Source organism: Suricata suricatta, chromosome 4 (genome assembly GCF_006229205.1).
Source record: "Suricata suricatta isolate VVHF042 chromosome 4, meerkat_22Aug2017_6uvM2_HiC, whole genome shotgun sequence".
Lineage (NCBI taxonomy): Eukaryota > Metazoa > Chordata > Mammalia > Carnivora > Herpestidae > Suricata > Suricata suricatta.
The window spans coordinates 130191617-130216620 of NC_043703.1; the positions used below are offsets into that span (position 1 = coordinate 130191617).

The following is a 25004-nucleotide window of genomic DNA, read 5'->3' on the forward strand; positions in this document are numbered from 1 at the left end:
CAGCCCTGATGTCCCAATTTGAGGGGTTTGCCTCTGAGTTTAACATAATGCTATGCTCAGGACTTTTATATTTCTATGTCCCATAGGTCTCTCTGCCATTCTCTGCCATGGTGGCTCGCTCACAGGCTGCAGGTTCCCCCAACACCATACACGTCCAGGCTGGCTTTGGTCCTGTCTGGTCCACCTGGTGTCAGAACCAGCCCAGCCCTTCCAGTTATCGCCCTCGGTGCTTCCTCCCACCTCACCCTTCACTTCCCATCACTCTCAAGGTCCCCATAGGTTCCTTCCCCATAATGTCTCCAGAATGTCCCCCGCTCCAAGTCCTGCCACCATGGCTTCTCAGTCTGTCCCCTCACAGCTGCATGTGGGGCAGCCTGGCCTCCCCTGGTCACACTTTACCTCCTACGGCCCCATATTGTCACATCTGCCCCTGTTCCAAATCTTTCCAAGACCCCTGCTGACTATGCAGGTTGACAGTGAAAGTTCCCAGAATTGGCCTGTAGAGGCCCTGTGGGATCCTGACTCTTGTCCCCTACATGTGCCCCGACACACCAGACCACCAGTGTTTTCCCATAGCGTCCATGGATTTCACACCCCCATTCTGCTCTTCCTTCTGCTTAGAAAGCCCTTTCCACTTCTGCAATGTAGGTATACCTTACAAGAGGCAAGGTCTTAAATGAGGACTACCTTGCCTTGTGTTTTAATGGGGAGCCATGTGAACCCCATTACACCAGGGCTGACTTAAGTCTCTCCCCAGTTCTCCCAGAGTCTCCGGTCTATTGAAACTCTCATCCCAGCTCTGCTGAATGCTCCTTGAGAGCAGCAGCCATTCCTCACTGGATCTTTTTTTTAAATGTTTATTTTTGAGAGAGAGAGAGAGAAACAGAGTGCAAGCAGGAGGAGGGCAGAGATAGAGGGAGACACAGAATCTGAAGCAGGCTCCAGGGTCGGAGCTGTCAGCACAGAACCTGACGCCCGGCTTGAACTCATGGACTGTGAGGTCATGACCTGAGCCGAAGTCAGACGCTTAACCAACTGAGCTACCCAGGCGCCCTTCTCACTGGATCTTTTGTCCTCAGAACTCAACACAGCTCCTGGCACACAGTAGGCCTTCACCACATGCTTGTTGGGTGCGGATGGGTGAATAAGGGACTGAAGGAAGAGGGCTCTACACGCACACTGTTTCTGAAGCGTAACTGCGTTGGTGCTGGACTTGGGTGGAGCAGGGCCAGATTTTAAATGCTTGTTCCTCATGGGGAGATCCGAGTTTGAAAGAGCAAGCCTTAGCTTCTAGGGATCATCCCGCCATTATGTCCCATGATCTGAGGAAATTGCTCAATCCCATCCCTTTGGACCAGTGCGAGCACAGTCCTCATGTTCCTTGCAAGAAAGACCAAAGCAAACTGAAGTCAAGGGTTCACACCGGTCACTGGTCCTGCATAGCTGGGACTTGAGGCACCTCTGGTGCCTAGATCAGAACCTGAGTGTTTTCTTACTCAACTGTTGAGGAAAGCTTTTTATAGCACTTCTCAGAAGAGCTCAACTACTTGTCCATAGCCTAGAATAGGTTTACAATTTAATTCGTCTTAAACTTCTCAGGAAGGATGAGCTATGCAATGTGCACAACATTCACTGCATCACACATTAAGAAAGAGCTATTTCTAACATTGTAAAAAGCCATTTTTTCCTGCCATGTTATGTTTTCGTGATGAGCTTACTTTCTGACTCATGCACTTTGACCCTCCAGATCACAGCAGTGAGGTTAGACGCCATGTGTACCGCACGAGCTTTCTGTTACGCTCTTGGGCAGGGAATACGTCTCACCTATGGTTATAAAAATTGAGGGGGGGGGGACGCCTGTGTGGCTCAGTTGGTTGAGCGTCATGCTCGGCTCAGGTCATGATCTCATGGTTTGTGGGTTCGAGCCCTGTGTCGGGCTCTGTGCTGACAGCTCAGAGCCTGGAGCCTGCTTTGGATTCTGTGTCTCCCTCTCTCTCTGTTCCTCCCCATTCATGCTTGCTTTCTCTCTCTCTCTAAAAAATAAATTAAAAAAATTTTTAAAAATCGGTGGGAATTCCTTTACTTCCCAGGCTTCCAATTAAGAGAGAATTTCTGAGTGATTTTTCAGTAGAAAAAAATGACCAAAAATAGCTTCCTCCATCTCTACTTACCCTGATGTTAAATAAACTTTCCCTGTTGAGTTTTCAATATCCACTCTGATATAGCAAATCAGGGATCCTTCGTGTCAGTAAAGGAAGGTAAATATACTGCTGAAAACCTTGCTGTTAGTTATCTTGTGATCACTTCCATATCTAACATTCTAGGCCACTTTAAGTACATATTAAAACTTTACTTGATTCGATCTCAGAGGACTGAATGCTCTTTTTTTTCCTTTTCGGTTCTCACATTTCTGAGCAAAAGCCATCATTTTCAGGTTAATAGAGCATTATGTTTTCTCTGCAAATAAAATCCCATAACTCTCAAGTAAAGAGAGAGGTAAATTCATGAAGAGGAGACACAGCACTATTTTTCCTCCTGACATTTGGGAACTACGATAGGTTAAAAATGATGTTTTTATCTCTGGTGATTTATCAAACTCCAGATTTCATAAAAGAAAAACAGATGCACTGAAAAAAGGATACATCATCTTAATGTTTCATTGTGACACTTTTGGTATCTAAAAAGCATGTATTTGAAAGCTCCCCTCCGCCTAAGCCCCCCACTTCCTAGGGTTTACACAGTTTTTTCTTGTTTTTAAAACACACTGAAGTGAGAACATGCCAGAAGACACCTTAAAAAAAATGGTCACATTTGAAACATAGATTATTTATAGACAAAAAAAAAAAAAAAAAAACAAACCCAGAGCTGAAAGAAACCCTGGTTGTCAACAGACAGTTGCTTTTTCTACGTTTTCTTCTGAGTTCATTTTGGTTTTTGTGTGGGTGGCTCATGTGAACGCAAAGGTTATTTGCTACATGTTTTGTGAGATTAGGACATGTCGTGCTTTAAAATCTAAATTTAAATTTATGTTCATTGCAAATATGTGTCTCTTCACAATATGGGATATGGGATCATATTTTTTAAATATAAAATCACACCTAGCACTGCTATAAGAGTTCCTGTTTTTATTCACAGTTTTAGAAGGTATTCGTCTTAATCATATTCCTAGTGGAAAACTCACAGTACAGAGTTCAGCAGTAAAAACTGTTGTTCTTTTTTTTTTTTTTTTTTTTTTTTTTTTTACTTTTGTGTTCCTTTCACCTGCCAGCTTGGGTACTGATTAATCTTATTTTGAAACTCCTTAGATGCCAGAAGTTACAAAGTCAGCGTGGACTGCAGATCAGATCTTCGCAGTACAAAGGTAAGGGACATTTTTCAATCTTACAGAGGGGAAAGAGAGAGGAAAATAAAAACCCATGTTTCAAAGGTGGGGAGGGCTTATTTTTTGTGCATCGTTAGTAATGCTGAGCTACCAGATTCAAGTCCACCTGGCGCTGATGGGCCCCGCAAGGTGGGCAGATGGCTGCAGTCTGCTGGGATTTGAACCTCCTTCTAGTGTGTGACACTGGGCAACTTAATTAACCTCTCTGTGCTTAGCTCCCTAGATGGAAATTGGGTGGACAGTGGTCCCTTCCTCGCTGACTTGGCAGGGGATTAATGAACGCTTCATTCATAACATTTTGCACGGGGCTTGAGACACTGAGCCCTCCCGACGTGTTAGCGGTTCCCATGATTATAGGGTCCCACTGCTTCCTCACATGATCTTCATTTAATTCTCACAGAAAGTCTGTGAGATAAAGAATGGAAGATGCACTATTTGGAGACAAACCCAGGAAGAGTAGTGAAAAGTAGTCCAGGCCAACTTGCATATAGGAAAGTGTGTGTGAAATAAATATACAAAGAAAAATCTCCAAAAGTTCAAGAAGGCCACGACTCCCGTTCTCTGGTGTTTCTCTGGAGGAAGGAGAGCCCTTGGGGAATTGATGGTAGGAGAGGTTCCCTCAAAATCTGATGCCTAGAAAGCTTTTCTGAGCAAAGCGTGGGGGTGAGGCAGCTCGAGGGCGAAGCTCCAAAGCTTATTTGTACGGGATCCTAGGCAACTGGCCCTCCTCTGAGCCTCAGTTTCCTCAACAGGCTTTGTGAGCTTGCTGTGGAGACCAAAGAAAGGACATGGCTCTAGCATGACCCTCCCCAGACGGAGACTATTGTGGTCACTAGTCGGTCAAGATACCGGGGCTCCAGGGATAGCGACACTTTATTAGCATCTGGGTCAAGCAGCTAAATTCTGTTCTTCACAGTCTCCTCCACAGAACAGGTATCATTCAGGACTTAGACTTTGCTTTTTCCGTTTGTCCCCATGCTCCCAGTGCAGCAGAGTCCTCAGGTCGTTTGTCATAAAACTATCTCATAAATTGTCACCTCCTTCAAAGAAGAGTGCGCTGGCAGAGTTCTCCCAAGACAGCCTTCCTGGGGACGCACTCGCGGGTTTGGGGTGATCAGGGTCCTCAGGGGCTCAGAGCTCTAGCAAGGCCAGTGCGGCAGCATTTCTTGAGTGAGCAGTACATGGGGTCTTTGGGTTGGGCTGACCCAAACTGCAAGTTTACCTACATGGCCACGGGGAGAAGGAGAGGCTCCAGGGGACAGACCCCAGCTTTATGATGATGACGGGAGCAACTTTCATGATGCCAGCGAAGAGCCTTCGATAGACTCCTGGAAGCCGGAGCCATGCTGTCTCACCCACTTTCTAGAAGGGCAAGGACTAGGAATGGAGTCTGATGTTGGGCAGTCTGCCTCATAGAACTTTCTCTTCACATGTCCATTTGCTCACAGGGCCATGTTGCACGTTCTGCCAAGGGCTTCCATGCTATAATGCTTCAAGTTCCGTCAAATTTCCTCTTCTTTTTTCTTCGTGACGGCCACCATTTATGTTGGCCCCAAATACCCCTAGGCCTATATTTAATTGAAACCGTCTCCATTTCCACTCTTATCTGTCTCTCGGAGCAATCTTGTGCCAGTGCAGGGAGAGTGAGTTCTCACTTCCTTTCCTCCCTGCGTCTTGCCACCTCCTGGCATTCCAGAGGGCCCCTTTCTGCTGTCCCTGACTTTGGGCTGCAGGGACCCGGCGACTCCTGCAGAGGGCAGAGGGCTAGAACAGTCTCATGGGCTCTCCCAGGCATCGTGCGCTCTGACACGGGGACCCTCAACTCCCAGCTGCACCTTTTGCTCTCAGGGACAAATGGGTCTGAGGCTCAGTCACGTGACCAGGATAGAGGACTAGAGCTGGTCCCTCTCTTGCCCAGTGTTAGGGCCTCCAAGATGCTGCCACAAATTGCACCTGCCCATGCTTGGGTCTCTAGACCCCTTGTCTGCTTCTACCACCCACATATTTAATGGGTGCTAGACAAAGAGAAAGGTCAGCGTCGGGGTGGCAGTGCTCAAAGCTCCTCCCTGCCACCAAGACCACCTGTCAGGGCAGGCTGGGACTGCTCTAAAGCTAGTCCCATCCAGCAGACGGTCCCCACGGGAAAGGGAGGCGTGCAGATTGTCCCCGCCAACACAGCCCCTGTGGGATCTCCCCTCCTTCCCCACCTGCCAGACCTCCGTCTCCAGCAACAGCAGCAAAACACTGAAGAAATCTGTTTTCAAAGGACATATATTAACTAAAAAATAAAAATAAATTTAAAAAAAGAAAAAGGGGCAGCTGGGTGGCTCAGTCAGTTGAGCATCCAACTCTTAATTTCAGCTCGGGTAATGATCCCAGAATCGTGGGATCGAGCCCTGTGTTGAGGTCCCAGAGTCATGGGATTGAGCCCTGTGTCGGTCTCCACACTAAGTGTGGAGCCTGCCGAAGCTTCTCTCTCCCTCTCCTTCTCCACCTTACCCCTACTCATAAGCACACGCCCTGTCTCTCAAATAAAAAATTTAATAAAAAATAAATAAAGATATGTTGCCTTTAACTTCAGGTTCCACTCCAGAGGACAGATTTGCCCTGTGAGCTAGGAGAACTTAGGGTCTTGGGGCACTTATGTAGTTGAGTGTAAGGCGGCGGGGTGACAAGGACTTAAACTCATAGGACACTGCTGGATGAAGTTATGGCATTTTACTTAGTTAGTTAGTTAGTTAGTTAGTTAGTTATAGACAGAGCACACACCAGTGGGGCTGTGGGCAGAAGAAGAAGAAGAAGAGAGAGAAAGAGAGAGACTCTTGAGCAGGCTCCGTGCTCAGCATGGAGCTCCACGTGGGGCTCGATCCCACAATCCTGAGATCATGACCTGAGCTGAAATCAAGAGCCACTCAACCGACTGAGCCACCTGGGTTCCCTGGTTATGGCATTTTATTTTTCTGAGCTTGAATAATGAGATGCACATTCAATGAGGTGGTGAGTATATTCCCATAGTTCCTGGGAAGATGGGTGCCAAGGCTAATAAGAAATCAAGGTGAATGTAGTTTGTTTAAAAGAATAACAAATTCAACAAATTCAAATAACATTGAGGGTGGAAAATGCTGATCCCATGAAGAATACTGGGATGAGCACTCACAGATGAAATACATGCTTTAAGAACACATATGATCATATTTTTATTAAGAAAGGAAGTCTTATTTGGAAACAAATCGTCCCTGAGAGGAGTCTGAAATTAACCTTCTGATAGCCAGACAGCCACACTATTTATACATTCTGATCATGATGACAACGTGATCTTAATGTGAACATTCTAAATTATTAGTTACTTTATTAAGAGTCAGAAAAGGGATTCTGTGGCATAATGAGAACACCTTACAAGCTTAGAGAAGGGGAAGAACCAAGAGACTATTCTGCATGGAGCTGGAGAACGGTGGATGTAATTTATTTAATAAAAGTGCTTAGTTTCTCTTTTTTGTTTAGGAACTGGTGCACCCTTAGGGGTTCAGACAGCACCGTGTTTCAGAACTGCTCTTTCTAAGGCAAGATAAAAACGTGTATCATAGAAAAATAACAATTCATCATTATAATGGTTACATCCCACGTCAGAAACCACTAGAGACTGCTTAACATTCTTATTTCAAACATGGTTTTCCTGAGTCTTCAGGTGACAACGGATACTGATGCCAGAAGGCTTTTTTCCATTTGTTCCTAATAAAAATGGCTAGATTCTGAGCTCATTTCCATCTGGGGTGACGTTAAGGTCTGCGCTTTTGCGGACTGATCCTTCCCTTCCCTCCTCTGTGCTCTTTCTTTGAAAGTCTCCGAAGGCAGCATCTGGGTCTGGTCACTGAAGACGGATGGGCTCCCTCTACCTCGTCTCCCCTCCCGTTGGGTCCTCCGCCAGAGGCGTGTTTGCACATAATGATATGCTGACTAAATTGTTCCTGCGCGGAGTGCATTCCCACTCTTAGAACCTGCTCCGTAGCCGTTCCGACCTCCTCATTACAAATGGGTTTCTCTATCTCAAAACAATCCTGGAATTTCCAGATGCTGCCATTGACTGAGTTCTTATTATTTTTCTCCTGTTACTTTATACGGCCAAGTTGTCTTCATCTGACATTGCAGGGGGCCAATTTCATAAAAATAACCACTTTGGCTACTGCGGTGATTAACCAATAAAAGGTTGAGAATCAGCTTGGAGTTCTTTTGTGCTGTGGCAACATTAAATCCTGGATGTTTCCTGCCAGTGTTAAGACTTCACACACCGGAACCTAACTTGCATTATCTTTCTCTTATTCTTACTCTTAAGAAACAAGGATCTACCTGTTCCACTTTGGTAATGGGAACCAAGGTTTTTTTGTTGAGTAGTAATTAACAGTAATAGCAATTTTTTTTATTGAACCCTAATGATAGATCAGATCTCAGGTAAGGGCTTTCAAGCATCTTCTCAATAGCCTCAGGAGGTAAATATCACATTATCCCCATTTTGTAAGTGAAGATGAGATTAAAGCTCAGAGAGGTTGATTAATTCACCCACAGTCACACAGCATGTAGAAGTAAATAAACCCTCTGCATTCAGTTAACCTGACCCTGGAGCCCAACTTCTCAGCCCTCACACTAAACTTCATTATGCTCTCGACAGGTGGGATGAGTGGCTCAAGGTGTAACAGTCAGCATTTCCATGGCAAATGCACGAGTTCAGTGAGTCTTCGATGCCCCCTTTCATATTTAATCTCATCTCTTAATGTTTATGTTCAGAACTGTTTCACCTGGGGGCACTGGGTGGCTCAGTCCGTTAAGAGTCTGACCCTTGATTTAGGCTCAGATCATAATCTCATGGTACGAGCCCCAAGTTGGGCTCCACTCTGACAGCAAAGAGCCTGTTTGGGATTCTCTCACTCTTCCTCTCTCTCTGCCCCTTCCCTTCTCTCTCTCTCTCTCTCTCAAAAAAAAAAAAAAAGCGTTTCCCTGCTCACATCCTGGCAAGGGTAACATCTGCAGTCAGCACACAGAGAAGCAGAGGGAGGAGACCCGGTGAGGAGACCTGGGAGGTACGTGCCTGCGGTAAGGGTGCGTTAGGTGCTGCTTTCTGTCCTAGACAAGTCTCACCCTGGTCCGCAAGTCTGGAAAAATAGCCACCACCATGAGGGGAGGTCTGCACACATTTCTTAGGCAGGGAGGCTGGTGCCGAGCACAAGACAGCCCCGGCGGCAGGCAGCCCCTGGCCTCCAGGGTCCAGCCCCGGCGGCAGGCAGGCCAGCACGGACACCCCCATGCTCCTCCAACAGCTACTCAGACAGTCCGGCCTTCTGCAACATTCTGACTCTGACGGGACTCCACAGGGAGATTTCCCCACAGGGCAGAACATGTACAGATGAGTCAGCAGTTGGGTTTTCATTTGTGAGGAATAAACAGATATTCTGGTTTATATACCTGTCACCTTTGAATTTGATAAAGGGGAGTCAATGCCCCTGAGCCTTATATACTCTGGGCGTGCAGACAAATTAAAATTTCTGGATCTGTAAATAAGGGAACTTAGTCCTGTACCTTAATGACCTTTGGGAAGGAAGCTTTTGCCCTTCGTCTGCCCCTCTAAGTCCCATGCTGACACCCCTGTTCTGGCTCTGGGGAGAAGGTGGAAATCAATCCAAATCTGGGGTGCTAATGAGGCTGTGGCTATTCCAGAACGTGGTCACTGCCTGGTCGCGGAGGGAGGGTGGTGGCTGGGCATTCCTGGGTTGCTGGCTTGACTCTTAACAGAAGCCATCCAGGAACTCCACCCCACCAGATGGTGCCTGGGGACACACGAGGACTGGGAGCCAGGCCCCAGAGCTGCGGGATGACCAGACCTGACCCCGCCTTCCCAGGGCCAGTGGTGAGCCTGGCGAGACGGCAGACCCTAAACGGCAAACTAGCACAAGGAGAGCCTTTTTCTTTGAAGGCTTTTCCCCCGTGGAGTAAGAGCGTAATGATGAATACATGAAGGATTCTGGACCTTACACAACATTTTCAAGAATATTTTGCCATATTTGGGGGTGCCCGGGTGGCTCAGTCAGTTAAGTGACTGACTCAGGTCATGATCTCGCAGTTCATGTATTCGAGCCCCGTGTTGGGCTTTGCACTGACAGCTCAGAGCCTGCTTTGAATTCTGTGTCTCCCTCTCTGCCCCTCCCCTGCATGTTCTCTCTCTCTCTCTCAAAAATAAATAAACATTAAAAAGTTTTTTTAAGAAAAATTTGCCGTATCTTGACGGCTCTTACACTGTTCCAAGGTTTCGCTTTATTTTACGTGATTCGCGTCTGTGGTGGTCAAGATGATCACTCACAGGTTCTCACTCTCAGCACTGCTGACAGCTAGGTGGGATGCTTCCTTGCTGCAGTGCTATCCACACGCAGAGGGAAGTATCGCGGTGTCCCCGGCCTCCATCCGCTAGCAATCCCTGCTCAGTTGTGACAACAAAAAATGTCTCCAAATGTCGCTAAAATGTTCCCAGGAGGGCACAATCGCCTCTGCTTGAGAACCACAGCTTTAAAATGCTAAACCACTTTTTTGCCTATTTGAGGATTAGGTTTAAACAGTTGGCTGTGGTATCTGAAATCCTTCAGGAAGCAATCCTATTAAGAAACACCCTCCTTTTATCTGCGTGTGCACCCTCCTGTCTGTTTCTGGGGGAATGGCTATTCCCGCTGGGCAGGGGGCTGCTGCTGAGTGGCTGCCATTTGCCAGCGGGCTCCAACAGATCTGGCGCTGTTGGCTACCGTCGGCTTGTGTTAGGTGCACTGTTCCTGGAGTTTACCGTTGGGTTCTGTGGGTATCATGTAGTAAGTGTTCCTGGTAAGTTGGGAGTTATTTGGGGGCCCTGAATTCAACACCAGTGCTCAGACTGGTGTGGAGACTGTCCTTTCTCTGCAGTCTTATTCCTACATAACTTGCACCCCTCCGTGTCACTCAATTACAAATATTCAACAAGAGCCCACTGACCTCTGTGAATGTGCGCCAGAGACAGGGAGGCAACATGATGAAGACACGAGTTCCAGGCACTGAAAAAGTCCTCTCTCTTGGTCATCACCTGTCAAATGGATGGAATAAAAATAACCACTGATGATCTTCTCAGAGGACTGAACTTAGAAGCAAGGCTGATGGCCAATCTGCATGTTTTCAGTTCAACCTTAAACCAGGCTGGCCTCCGTCACCCACAAAGGCTATTTGTTAGATGAAGAAATGCCACAAATGTACCGTGAGTCCAGTTTACATGTGTATAGTAATTCCGCACTCATATCAAACATGGCGACTACCTGCTGCCAATTCTTGAGATGGAACAGGCATTCAGAAAGCAATTTGAAGGGGGGAGTGCGCACACAGATCAAGTGACACAGTGTTAACTGGGCTGCTCACTGTCTGAAGAATTTTAAATACCAGAACTAACAACTGCAATCTAATCTGCAGCAAAGCCAACCGTCTTCCCGCCCTCTTTCCTTCCATTGTAGTCTGGCACTTCCATCTGTTCTCAGATTGTTTCTCGCATGCCTGTCACAGCTCCAGGACCGGTGTCTGGTGGTGCTGGCTGTGCCTGATGTGTGTGAGGATGTAACAGGAGCGGGGAAACCTCACTCACAGCACCTCCACATCAGCCCTCCATCAGACAGATAACGTTTGCACACCTGCTCTGTGTAAGATGCTCTTTCAATCACGCTACGAAAAGAGTTGTTTTGCTTTGGTTTTTGCTTTTTGTTTGTTTGTTTGGTTGGTTGGTTGGTTGGCGGGACATGAGGAAATCTACCTGGAATGAGGTAAGAAGGAAGAAAACACACGAAGAGAAAGATGCCGAATCACGAGCCTGGCAGTTATAGTCATTTAGGTGGCGCTAAGGGCAGATTCTTATCTGACCAGAGAAGAGTGTTACATTTGTCACTTCTGACGTTCCTTTGTTTCTTCTTGCCTTCTTTTGTTTCGAAAACCTAACAGTTTGATATTTAAATGTTTAGCACTTATCTTTGCTCAAAAAAATAACAACTCAAATAGAAAGTCAGACTCTCTGCATCTGGTTCCCATTTGTTTTAAACTCACAGGCTGAGGCCTGTAGTTGGAAGGTAACCTGCACCCTGAAGCCCCACGGTGCCTGCCGGGCCTGGAGGACTTGCTTTGTCAAAGCTCCTGTGGCAGAGTGCTTTGTCCTCCAGTGGAAAAACGGCACTGCAGAAAGCCTTTCCCCATGTATAATTCAGTGCGATCACCCGGGACAGCAGGCACCATTTGGAGGGCCATGTCACATGTGACTTCAAGTCCCCACCTAACCGGGGTGTCAGGATAATCGCGGGAGAAGATAATGTCTATCATGCTTCTGGAATCAGAATCTCTCTGTACTGATATAAAAAACACAGCTGAAAAGGTGACGGAGAAAGTGGAACTCTCAAGGAACAGGCTCTAGGGCCTCTTTGACAAAGGTGAGCCCAAGAGCTGGCCAGAGACTCCTGTCCCCAAACTCTACCGGTCACACTGTGGAGGAAGACACCCGGAAGCCCGTGCCGGAGCCCGGTGCACAGGCTCTCCTCCACGCGCATCGGCTACCCCCCCCACCCCCACTGTATCAGGAGGAGAGAGGAAGGACAGATTATTGGGCAGATAGATGTGTCCAAACAGAACTGAGAGCACTTTTAATTTTTTTTCAGAACTCAATGTGTAGAGGTAAGTCTTTCACTGGCCTGATCTAGAGAAAACCAGAAGCAGATGATTGGCTGGACAACACAGACCCTGCATGAAGAAAGGACTTCGGAGGAGAAAAATGCTGCAGAGGGCCCTTTACAAAACTTGCTGGGACTACACCCCTCAAAAAGTACAAGGCAAAAACCAAAACAAAACAAAACAAGTCCAAGTTAAGGGGAGAGGCCCCTTGAAGGCCTGCCAGCCTCCTCCTAAGTGCGTTTCCTTATATGTTGACATCACAGTGTGGCAGCAGGTCCAGTGTAACCTCATCTCTGCTGCCATGTGTCCCCTCGCACCCCTCTCCGGACAGGAAGCCTGGCATGACTTACCTAGGACTTGGAACATGCTGCTAAAAAGGCACAAGCGCAGGAGAGTGACTGGCTGACTGAGAAGTCTCGGCCCCCTTGAACTGGAGTTTGTTGGCAAGAAATAATAGGCTGAAGCCAGTCGGGGGCTGCACAGTGGTCCACACGTCCAGGTGGGGCAGCCCGGGGACAGTGCTCAGGGTCACCTCCCAGCCCACTGCCAAGCACTCAAAACAAGCAGATCAGAAGGTCAAAGTCTGGTTCAGCTTTAAGTGTAGACTCAGTGTGAACTCTGGACGGTCACTGCCCACAGCTATAACCCAGCTGATACGTGCGGATGCAATGCAGAGGATTTAAAAACATATTTATTGCACCAGTAACAGAAATCAAGCATCCAACCCTTTCTCCTTACAAAACCTTAAAAGGATGTTTCTGGAGAGTAGATTTTTTTTTTTAATGGATGGTTGCTCTTTACTTCAAGCATTATACCTGCTACTGAAAACTCCTGTGTAGTTTAGCCTTGGGCAAACTAAATCCTTAAGACCCACCAGACAACAGACTGTGTTAAGCTCTTAATTGCATTTGCTTGTTGAGTCTTCAGAAGCCCCGGAGATAAGTATTACTGATACCTTTTTATACCTTCCTTTTGTAGGTGGAAAACTGACTAGGCTGAGGAATTTGCCCAAGGTTGCAGAGCTGGGTTCGGACTGGGTGCCCAGGCTTCTGAGCCCAGGTTTCTAACAGCAGGCCACACTGCCTCCCAATGGACTAATGGGGAGCTGGTTTCCTGGCAACATTTGTCCCTCCCAAATACAGTTTCTAAAGATGAATTGTCATACACGGTCCATGGTCGTGTTTAATGTGAACCATGTTCCACACTTAAAGCCTCTAATGGAAATAAATGCTTTTACTTCCTAATATATCATCACACAGTTAAGACAGGGCTGAACTCATAAAGAAACCCCTGCTGGTCTCCCTTTTCATGGGTGCCCATATCATTCTTCCTTCTTTTCTAGAAGAACACCAAGTGGCTTTGGGCAGCAATATTGCCAGTTAAGAACACTTATCTCCTTACAGAGGACCTACCAAAAGACCTCAGCTAGCAGCACGCTTAATAGTAAAGACTGAGCGCTTCCACCCTAGGATTGGGCAGAAGATGAGGATGTCTGTCATTCCTTCTATTCAACGTTGGACTACAGATTCCAGCCAGGATAATAAGACAAGAAAAAGAAATTAAAGGTGTAGAGATTGGAAAGGAATAAGGAAAACTGCCTTCGTCCAAAAAGATGTGGTTTTCTTTATAAAAACCCCTAAGGAATGTATAATAAAGCTACTAAAATGAGTCACCAAATTGAGCAAAATCACAAGATTTTGAAAAAACAATCAATTGCATTTCTATATGCTAGCAACAAACAATTGGTACTTGAAGTAAAAATGTCATTGCAATAGCATCAAAAATATGAAATGCAGATACGTTTTACACAGCACAGGCAATATCTGTATGTAGACAGTAAAAACATTGCAGAGAGGCCCCTGGGAGGCTCAGGTAGTTAAGCCTCTGATTCTTGATCTGGCTCAGGTCATGATCTCACAGTTTGTGAGTTCGAGCCAGGCTGAGAGTGTGGAGCCTGCTTGGGATTCGCTCTCTCCCACTCTCTCTGCCCCTCCCCTACTCATGCTCTTTCTCTCCCAAAAGAAATAAAAAGCTTGAAAAAGAAACATTGCAGAAAGAAATTGAAAAGGAGTATGCAAATGAAGGGAGAGCTATACTGGGTTCATGGGTCAAGAAACTCTACATCACTAAGATGTCACTTCTCATATTGCTCTAGAGAGTCAGCACGATGCCAAGTAAAATCCCAGCAGACTTCTGTGTGTAAGAAACTGACAAGCTGATCATAAATCTTAGATAGAAATATAGAAGACATAGGATAATCAAAACCATTTTGAGAAAAAAAAAGTTGGAGGATTCACATTAACTGATTTCAAGACTTACTATTAAGCTAGAGTAAACATGACAGTTTGGTATTGGAATAATAGAAATACAGGGGTCTTGGATGGCTCAGTTGGTTAAGCCTCTGACTCAGTTTTGGCTCAGTTTCATGAGTCAGTCATGATCTCGGTTTTATGAGTGTGAGTCCCACGTCAGGCTCTGCACTGACAGTGGGGAGTCTGCTTGGGATTCTCTCTCTCTCCCTCTCTCTCTACCCTTTCCCTGCTCACTCTGTCTTTGTTTCTCTCAAAAATAAGTAAACTTAAAAGCAAAGAACAGAAATATAGATTAATGGGAGAAAAGAGAAGAGTCCAGAAAAAAAGCCATGGTCAACTGATTTTCAACAAAGGTACTAAAGTAACTGAATGGGGGGGATAAACAGTCTTTTCAACAGAGGTGAACATCATACACACAAACAGATGGACCTCAACCCTTACTTCACACTGTATTAAAAAGTTGAAGTGCCTCATAAACCTAAATGTAAGAGCTAAATCTAAAAAAGTTTCTAAAAGAAACCATGGAAAAAGATCTTAATGACACTAGTATAAGTAAAGATTTTGTGAGAGAAGATGCAAAAAGGTTGAATTTTATCAACATTAAAATTCTATTCTTTAAAGACACTTTGAAAAAATTTTAATTTGTCTTTATTATTTTTATTTTGAGAGACAGAGAGCGAGTGGGGGAGGGGCAGACAGAGAGGGAGATACAGAATATGAAGCAGGATCCAGGCTCTGAGCTGTCAGCACAGAGCCTGACGTGGGGCTCGAACCTATGGACCATGAGATCATGACCTAAGCCAAAGTCGGATGCTTAACTGACTGAGCCACCCAGGCACCCCTTTAAAGAGACTGTTAAGGAAATTAAAGGTCTAACTGATTAGGAGAAAATATTGAAAATCACATATGTAATAAAGGATGTCTATACAGAATTTACAAAGACAGCTTACGACTCAATAGTCAGAAAACAAAATCCACTCTAAAAAATGGGCAAAAAATTTAAACAGACACTTCACTGAAGAAGATAAATGAATGTCAAATAAACATGTGAAACATATTTCAGAAATGCTAATTGACACCACAATGAGAAACCACTATTTGTCCATTAGAATGGCTGAAATAAGTAGGCCTGGCAATGCCAAGCTTTGGTGACAATGTGGGGCAGCCAGCACTCACTGCAGGGGAAAACGGGAAGACGGCAAAATGGCAAAATGGTACAGCCACTTTGGAAGACAGTCTGATGGACTCTTATAAATAAACACATATATACTGTAGTATCCAGCCATTCCATTCCTAGCTACTTACACAAACATACGCCCATGCAGAGATTTGTATGAGAGTATTCATAGAAGCTTTGTTCATAACAGAACAAACTGGAATCTTTCCATATGCCCACCAATTGGTTAATGGATAAACAAATTATAGTGCAGCCATGCAAAGGAATACTATCCCACAATAAAAAGGAACAAACTATTAGTACACCTGACAACTTGGATATATCTCAAATGCAAAAGACTATACACGATGTTTATACTATGCTAGTCCATCTATATTAAACTATAAAAAAACCAATCCTATAGCTGAAGGAAAATCTGTGTCTAACCAGGAGTCAGAATGGGGGAGGGGTTTGACTGCAAAGGAGCACAAAGGAACTTTTGGGGGTGATGGGAATATTCTATATCTAGATTGTGCTAGGCCTTTAGACCTTTGTATTTTTCAAAACTCATTAACTGTACTTAAAATTGTGAATTTATATATATATATATATATATATATATATATATATATATATATTCAGACTCCCTTGCAGCTAGAGTTAGATTTGTTGCCCCATGGCAGGGAGAGTGGGTGAAAGTCATTGGGCGATGCTTCTGTGAAAACTATTGTTCCCCTGATTTAAAAAATACAGCCTGAGGCACCTGGGTGGCTCAGTTGGTTAGGTGTCCAACTTCAGCTCAGGTCAAGATCTCGAGGTCCATGGGGTTGAGCCCTGTGTAGAGCTCTGTGCTAAGAGCTCAGAGCCTAGAGCCTGCTTTGGATTCTGTGTCTTCCTCTTGCTCTTTGCCCTTCCCCCCACTCATGCTTGGTCTTTCTCTTTCTCAAAATAAATAAACATTAAAAATTTTTTTTTAATACAGCCTGAGCTAGCATGTGCCTTTTTTTCTTTGTCCACTTCCCATATCTCTGCTTGGAACTTACTTATCTTGTGAGCATAGGAATAGGTAAAGTCACACAAAAGAGTTATAGTAAGGTTCCTGTAACACATCACCACAATCCTGGTGACACAATGCAAGAGAAATGTATATTCTCACAGTTCTATAGGCTAGAAGTCAAAATCAAGGTGACGGCAGGGCCATGCTCCCTCCAAAGGCTGCTCTGTCTCTTCAGGGGCATCCTCACAGAGCTACTGGCCAGGCCAGGAAGAGCCACTCCTCACCAGGTGCCGCTCCTGGTGCCTGACTTCCTGTCTTTCAGGAACAGGGTGGGGGCTCCTTTACGTATTTTTTCTGCCTTCTTATATTTTTTATGTCTTTCTTTTTAAAAACTTTTATTTATAATTTTTTTTAATGTTTATTTTTGAGAGAGTGAGAGACAGAACATCAGTGAGGGAGGGGTAGACAGAGAAGGAGACACAGAATCTGAAACAGTCTCCAGGCTCTGAGCTGTCAGCACAGAGCCTGCCATGGGGCTGAAACCCACAGACTGCGACATCATGACCTGAGCCAAAGTTGGATGCTTAACTGACTGAGCCCCAGGTGCCTCTTAAAAACCTTTCTATAGTTCCCTCCCTCTCTCTCAATGAGTTCTTCTGTTCGAGTCTTACTCCACTGTTTTTTCATTCTTCTGTAGTTTTAATTTTTCTGTATTTTTCCACTGTTCTATATTTTTCCAATTTTCTGGGGGGTTTTGTTTTTCTAGTTTTTTCTGCCTTTTCTATTTTCCCTTCTGTTTTTCAGGTCCCCTGCTCTGCCCCATACTATTCTTTTTTCCCTGGGCTAATTTCACTGCTTCCTCTTTTGCACCTTTCTTATGTGTTTGCACACCAAATTATTCTTTTTCTCTTAAGACCTTCCCCCTATTTTACTTGGTTTCTTCTGATTGACTTCAGGAAGGGACCCCACCTGTCCCCACCACAGTCTCCCTTCCTGAATTCTATCTCCTCCAAAAGCGCCCCCCCCCCCCGCCTCCAGCCTCTTCCTGCATTAATAGCCCAGTGTCGGTCGTTTCTCTACTAGTGTCTCACAGAAAGCAGGGTGTCTGGGTCAGCTCACTGGTTGCTTTCTGAACTGGGTGATTCTTTGCACCTTTGTCCTTTGCACCTGCGCTGCAATTCCAGGACAGACAGATAAACACATAGCGCTCAACATCTTACTACATCCTGGGAGAAAGGGCACAGCAGGACACCTTTATATCTACTGTTCCAGCTTGTTTCCCATGAGAAGGAAAAGTAAATACGCCCAAAATGCCCCGGAGAGGGCTATGTCCTGGCTTTGGGACCCTGAAGGGAAGGGCCGGCTGTGGGGTTCGTGCCTGGTCTCAGAGCCTCAGTCAGTGTTTAAACCTAGGGCCCTCTGGGTACCAGCCCCACGCCCAGATTGTGCCCATCCCAGCTCTGAACCAGGCTCTCCTGCCCCAGAATCTCCCCTTCCCTCAGGGGGTGGCAGGTGGCAGCACTGTAGGGGGCGGGTGGGGCAGCCCTTATTGAGGGAGATAAGTCCCTGGGGTGCAAGGCTGGGGCTCCCATGTTTTCCTAGAGAAACCCAACATAAGAATGATAAATGGCACGCTAGGATGAAGGGGTCCAAGAACTAAGCCTCCCTGAGCACACCCATGTGCCCTGCAGCGCTTGGCTCCCTAGTAAGACATTCTGATTATACAGTAAGTCCCCGAAAACTCCAGTAGTGGTCCCTAGATCACCCACTGGAACCCAGATGCATGTGGCTCCAAAGAGCACGGTCAGCCAGAGGAACTCCTGCGGGGCCCCCTAGCAGAGACAAACACCAGCTTGTGCAGCACAGTGGCCTTAGCGAAGGCATCACCCTCTGTGGCCCTCGTTGTTCACACAGGGGCTTCCCCTCCAGACAGCTTGCTCTTCTTCCCCCATGGTTCAGGTTCTCAACAAACATGCACTGAAAGACACATGCACGTGTAACACACACATGCACATGGACACACACACATCCTGGCTCCTCTCTTTCTTGAACTGTATTTGGAGGTACAGTTCTCTCCACCTGCCGTCTGCCCCTACCTGACTGCCTCCTCCTGGCTCAGGAAGCCTGCCAACAGCTCCCCTCCTCCGTGTGGTCTGGTTCCCCACCAAGCGGCACATCCATCCATAGAAGCCCTTGCCACGCTGCAGTGTGAGGGCTGCTCTGATGGGGGCAGGACTGTGACCAGCCCAGCACCCAGCACAGTGGTCAGGGCCAATGACCACATCAAGGTACCCTTTTGCCCAGGTAGAGGGTCAGAGCAGACATGGACACGTTGAGAGGGAGAGGAAAAGAAACTGGATTCAGAGGGCAGAAAAATAGCAAGAGGGAATTCAGTACAGAGAGATCTATGCAGAAAGAGGACACCTTTCTCCTGGCTCCTCGTCCACCTTTCCCTGCACAGCAGTTACGGATTTTCTGGGATCTTCTCTGTAGCCCCTTCTCTCACCTGCAATGTCCTCCAAGCTCTAGTCTTGGACCTGGCAATAAGAACAGACCCCAAAAACAAAGTACATTCCTAATGAAGCCCTCACTATTTTTGTCACACACACAAGAGTTCCAGGAGTGGGGGGCCGCGCATGTTTGATCTGACCTGTTTCTAAATCTCTTCCCCATTAAGGCTTAACTGAAATTGTCAGAACATGAAATCAACAGGGTCTTGGCAAAGGGCTCCTATAATTGAATACATTACTTCCTAATTTTCCTCCTTTTTCCTTTTTGTGTTAAATTAAGAGTCTGCTTTTCATTACTTAGCCCTTCAGAATAGAAAAAGTTTGCTGGATGATATACTCTCTTTGGTCATTTAGCATGCATTTGAACTCTATGCTCCTGAAATTGATCTTGATAATTTCTAATAACAGATACGTAAATAAACAAATGTTTGATACCTTCTCCCTCTCTTAACCACTTCCTCATTTTAAAAGTTCCTCCTAACAGTCCTGGCGGATGGACGAATGGAAGGGGGGAAATCAGGAGGCCTTAAATAGATTTTACAGGCACCAAAGCTTGTATTTGGAGTACGATCAGCTAGAAAGATCTTGTTTCAATAATACGATCTTCACATTTAGCTGAAGACTATGTTACAGAATCTGACTGCCCTTAGTGACTGCTTAAAGCTGACACAAGGCAGAACAAAGTACATTTAATATGTGAGAGAAATTAGGCCTCAAGATCTTCCTGACAGCACTGTGCTCAGGCCACAGTCCCATCACCTGCCGGGAAGGTGGAAGGTTCTCAGGCCTGCAAGCAGGGTACACAAGGCTCACTGCAGTGCGGGTCTACTGACCGCCACAGTCACTCTCTTGCTGGCTTCTCTAGCCCAGGACCTGGGATGTGGCCTGGCCTGATGCTCAGCATGAACGTGCCAGCTGCTTGTCCACATCCCATGCCAGGCCTGGAAGGTCCTGCCCACCTCTGCCCGGGGCTGGTGTGAAACGGCACACTCTGGTGCTTACCAGGCAGGACTCAGCTCAGGGAAATCCCATTCCGTGGGCCACCCTCACCCACAGAATGAGGTGGCCCTCTCTTTGTTCCAGACTCCTCTCACTGCACTTCGCTTTGCCCTATATTACTGCCACCACCCCTCTCCGGCTGAGTTCAAGGAGGACCGCCATCGTACCTCGGTCATCTCTGCAGCCCAGACTTGCACAGTGACTGGTGTACGAGGTCACCAATGCGAAAGACCCACAGCTTTCAAACAAGGAACTATTCGGTAAAAATAAAAATGTTTACAGGTCTTCTCTTTTTTCCCTAATTGCTTATTTAAATATATACCTAAAGCTCCAACAAAGCTTTTTAATTTCACTGTCACTGAGACACTTATGCTTTTGGCTAACCTTTCAGGAGTTCTGAAACAGCACACTTTCCAGAATGTCAAGACAACCTCTGCGTGAGCTTCTTTAATTCATAATTAAAAAGCTTCTGCACAGAAAAACAAACCAACAAAACGAATGGGCAACCTATGGAATGGGATATTTGCAGGCCATCTATGTGATAAGGGGTTAATATCAAAATATATAAAGAACGCATACAACTGAATAGAGAAAAAAATTCTGCCTATTTAAAAAATAGGTAGAGGACCTGAATAGATATTTTCCCAAAGAAGACATACAAATGGCCAACAGACGCATGAAAAGATGCTCAGTATGACTAATAATTAGGGAAATGCAAATGAAAAACCACCGTGAGATAGCACGTCATACCCATCAGAATGGCTGTTATCAAAACGACAGGATATAACAAGTGTTGGCAAGAAGAGGGAATCACTGCACACAGTTGGTGGGAACGTGGAAGGGTGCAGCCACTGTGGAAAGTCGTATGGAGGGTAATGAATCCATTTTACATTACAAATGGAACTGCCACCCGACCCAGCAATCCCACTTCTGGGATGTATCTGAAAGCACTGAAATCACTACCTTGAAGAGCTATCTGTGCTCCTATGTTCACTACAGGATTGTTCCCACCAGCCAAGATATGGAAGCAACCTACAGATGTGTCTATGGATGAATGGATAAAGGTGTGTGTATATAAACGAAATATTTCTCAGCCCTGAAAAGGTAGGAAATCCTGCCATTCGCAACAACATGGATGGACCTTGTAGGCTAAGTAAAAGAAGTCAGGCATAGAAAGCCATTACTGTATGAACTTATTTATATGTGGAATAAAAAAAAAGCTGACATCACAGACATAGAGACTAGATGGTGGCAGACAAGAGTTGGGTGGAGGAAATGGGTGAAGTCGGTCAGAGGGTACCAGCTTCCAGTTATAAGATGAGTAAGTTCTGGAGACCTAAAGTACAGCAGAGTGACAACAGGTCACAATACTATATCACATGCTCGAAAGTTGCCACAGGACTAGATCTTAAATGTCTCACGTCCCCCCCACACCTCACAAAAAACTACTTATGTAAGGCAATATAGGTGTTAACTAACACTATCATAGTAACCATTTCACAATATGTGTGTATCAAATCATCACATTCTACACCTTATACTTACATAATGTTATATGTCCATTATAGTTCAAGAAAGCTAAAAAAAAAAAAAACCGGTATAGACAAAATTGAAAAAGAAACTGCTATTCAGTATTCACTCATTTACACCAAGTCAAATTCACTAATAATCAGTGTGCCATAAACTAGAAAAATGTCATTTCTATGCTATGCTCTTCAAACATGAACTTAGAGCTTGGCACATGTCTCCATAGATTTGACATCTCTGAACCTGAATTCTGTCTTGTCCTGTCTGGGTGACTCGCCCAGCTGTCCACAACTGGGCCTTCCTCGGCACCTTAGCCAGGGTCCTGCTTCCTGTGGTCCAGCCCCCCAGACATCAAGATCCCCTGACAGAAGGTGTAGCTGCCTGCCTTCGGGACCAGCTCTCAACAGCTCACCTCTTGCCAGACTCCTGTGATCCTGGCCACTGGCCTAGATCAACACTCATCATCTGTCAACGTGCTCTCCAGACTCCATCCCACTAGCTGGCCTGGGCACCTCCCACTGTGATTTGTTATGACACAGCCATTGTTGTCATTAGCCATTCCTTCTTTCCCCCAATTAGTAAATCAAGATTCCGCAGTGGAGGCCTTCTGCTGGAAACTGCTAAGTTTCCAGGTTCATATATGAAAAGATGAGGCCACACCTGTAATGTAAACTGCCTGTTGAAATGCTGTGGGGCACGAAGTTACACCATTAAATGACTTAGTTGCGGTATAAAATGCATCAGTCAGATGTGTCACCTGCCTAAGTCTTGAGTTTACAGCTTGATGATTTTTACCATGTGTATGTGTCCATGTAACCACCCAAAGATATAAACTTCCTGTGTCCGAGTCTGTCACTCCTTCCCAGTCTATACCATTCTCTCCCACTCTGTGATTCCCCGTGTCACCATCAACTAATTTTGCCCCTTATTAAATGAATGCCGTATGCATGGGCTCATACATTATTAACTCCTTTGTGTCAGGCTTCTTTCACCAAACATAATATCTATGAATTCTCTCATGTTGTTACATGTAACAGGAATTTGTCCCTTTTTCTTGCTGAGTGGAATTCCATTATACGGATATACCATAGCAGGTTCGTCCAATTCTCATGTTGATGGACATTTGGGTTGTTCTCTTTTGGGGCTGTTATTGATAAAGCTGCTGTACACATTCTTGTACAAGTCTTTTTGTGAGCATGCTTCCATTTCTCTTGGGTAAACACCTGGGAGGCGGGGTGGAGGGGACTTCTGGTCACAGAGTAGGTATGTATTTAACCTTATAAGGAAATGCCAAACCGTTTTCTGTCACTGCCTTTTTATACTACCAACAGCAATGCACTTTCTCGTCGCTCCATGTTGTCACCAGGATCGAGTGTCATCAATCATTCTAGTTCAAACCATTTCAGTGGGTGTGTCGTGGTATTTCATTGTGGTTTTAATTTCTATTTCCCTGATGACTAATATGGTTGAGCAAGGTTTCATGTGCTCATTACCATTCTTTCATCTTCTTTTGTGAAATGCCTTTTCAAGTCTTCTGTGAAAATTTTTTCTTGGATTGTGTATTTTTATTATTGAATTGTAGGTTTTTAAACATTCTGGATAAAAGTTTTTTTGCCAGATACAGGTATTGCAAATAATTTCTCCAAGATTAAGGTTTGCCTTTTTGTTTTCTTACTGGAGTTTTTAGGAGAACAACTTTTTTTTAATTTTGAAAAAAAATCCAGTCAATTAATATTTAATATAATGGTCAGGGCTTCTTACCTCTTTTCTTCTCTTTCTTTTTTTTTTTTTTTACTATAGTTTATTGGCAAGTTGGTTTCCATATAACACCCAGTGCTCATCCCAACAAGTGCCCTCCTCTATACCTGTCACCCCCCTTCCCCTTTCCCCCACTCCCATCAACCCTGTTTGTTCTTAGTATGTAAGAGCCTCTTACACTTTGTCTCCCTCCCTCTCCTGAACTATTTTTTCCCTTCCCCTCCCCTATGGTCCTCTGTTAAGTTTTTCCTGTTTCACATGTGAGTGAAAACATGTGGTATCTGTCTTTCTCTGTCTGACTTATTTCACTTAGCATGACACCCTCGAGTTCAATCCACATTGCTACAAACAGCCAGATTTGATTCTTTCTCATTGCCACGTAGTATTATTCCATTGTGTATATATATATATACACACACACCACATCTTCTTGATCCATTCATCAGCTGATAGACATTTAGGCTGTTTCCATCATTTGGCTGTTGTTAAAAGTGCTGCTATGAACACTGGAACATGTGCCCCTATGCATCAGCACTTCTGTATCCCTTGGGTAGATCCCTAGCAGTGCTATTGCTGGGTCATAAGGGAGTTCTATTGATAGTTTTTTGAGGAACCTCCACACTGTTTTCCAGAGCAGCCGCACCAGTTTACATTCCCACCAACAGTGTAGGAGGGTGCCCGTCTCTCCACATCCTCGCCAGCATCTACAGTCTCCTGATTTGTTCATTTTAGCCACTCTGCCCAGTGTGAGGTGGTATCTCAGTGTGTCTTACCTTTTTTCTATGAAGTCTTGGTTTACTCCAATTCCACAGAAATAGCCTCTTTTGTTTTTCCCTTTTGCAAGTTTTACGGTTTGCATTTGCATTTAGATTCTATCATCAATCTCAAATTAACTTGTGTGTATTATACAGGGAATAAGTCAAGGTTCATTTTATTCCCCATTCAGATATCTAGTTACCATTCAGATATCTAGTTTCTTGCACAATTTGGTGAAAAAATTACCTTTGCATCATTTAATTTCCTTTGTACCCTCATCAAAAATCAAATGAATATGTGTGTCAATTTCTGGACTCTACAGTGTCCCATTAATCTGTCTGTTTATCGTATGCCAACCTGGTACCATCTAGATTACTGGAACGCTAACAGAAACTCTGAAAACAGGCAGTGCGAAGGCCTCCACATTTTTTCAGCTTTCTCATAGCTGTTTTGGTTATTTTAGGCCATTTGCGTTTCCATATGAGTTGTCACATAAGTTTGTGAGTTCCTACAAAAGTTCCTGCTGAGATGTTTGATTGACATGGTGTTGAATCTATAGACCAATTTGAGGAGAATGAACATCATAGCAATATTGAGTTTTCCATGCACAACATGGTATACGTCTCCATTATTGGCTTTCTTTAATTACTTTTTGCAACATTTAAAGCTTTCAAGATATAGATCTTGCGTTGCTTTAATTCTTATTGTTAAATATATTCCTAAGAATTTGTTTTTTTAATATCATAAATTTTATTTTTACATTTTGTTTTCCAATTGTTTATTGATGTTATGTAAAAATAAAATTTATCTTGGATATTGAGTTTGTATACTGTAAAATATCTATTTATTAGTTCTGGTAATATTTAGGATTTTTATCTTTTTTGGTAAATTCTCTTCTATTTTC

General features: G+C 44.8%; 1 protein-coding gene across 6 annotated transcripts in view; it reads right to left on the reverse strand.

Annotated features, from left to right (window-relative positions):
* Positions 1-25004, reverse strand: part of ACOXL (acyl-CoA oxidase like) — a 327931-nt gene that overhangs the window by 61305 nt on the left and 241622 nt on the right. For 5 of the 6 annotated variants that reach the window (XM_029937830.1, XM_029937833.1, XM_029937832.1 and 2 more), the window contains one exon: positions 10385-10472. The exons of the other annotated variant lie outside the window; for it this stretch is intronic. In XM_029937830.1, the coding sequence (XP_029793690.1) occupies positions 10385-10472 (88 nt within the window). The remainder of the gene's footprint in view (positions 1-10384; positions 10473-25004) is intronic. 6 annotated transcript variants of the gene reach the window in all.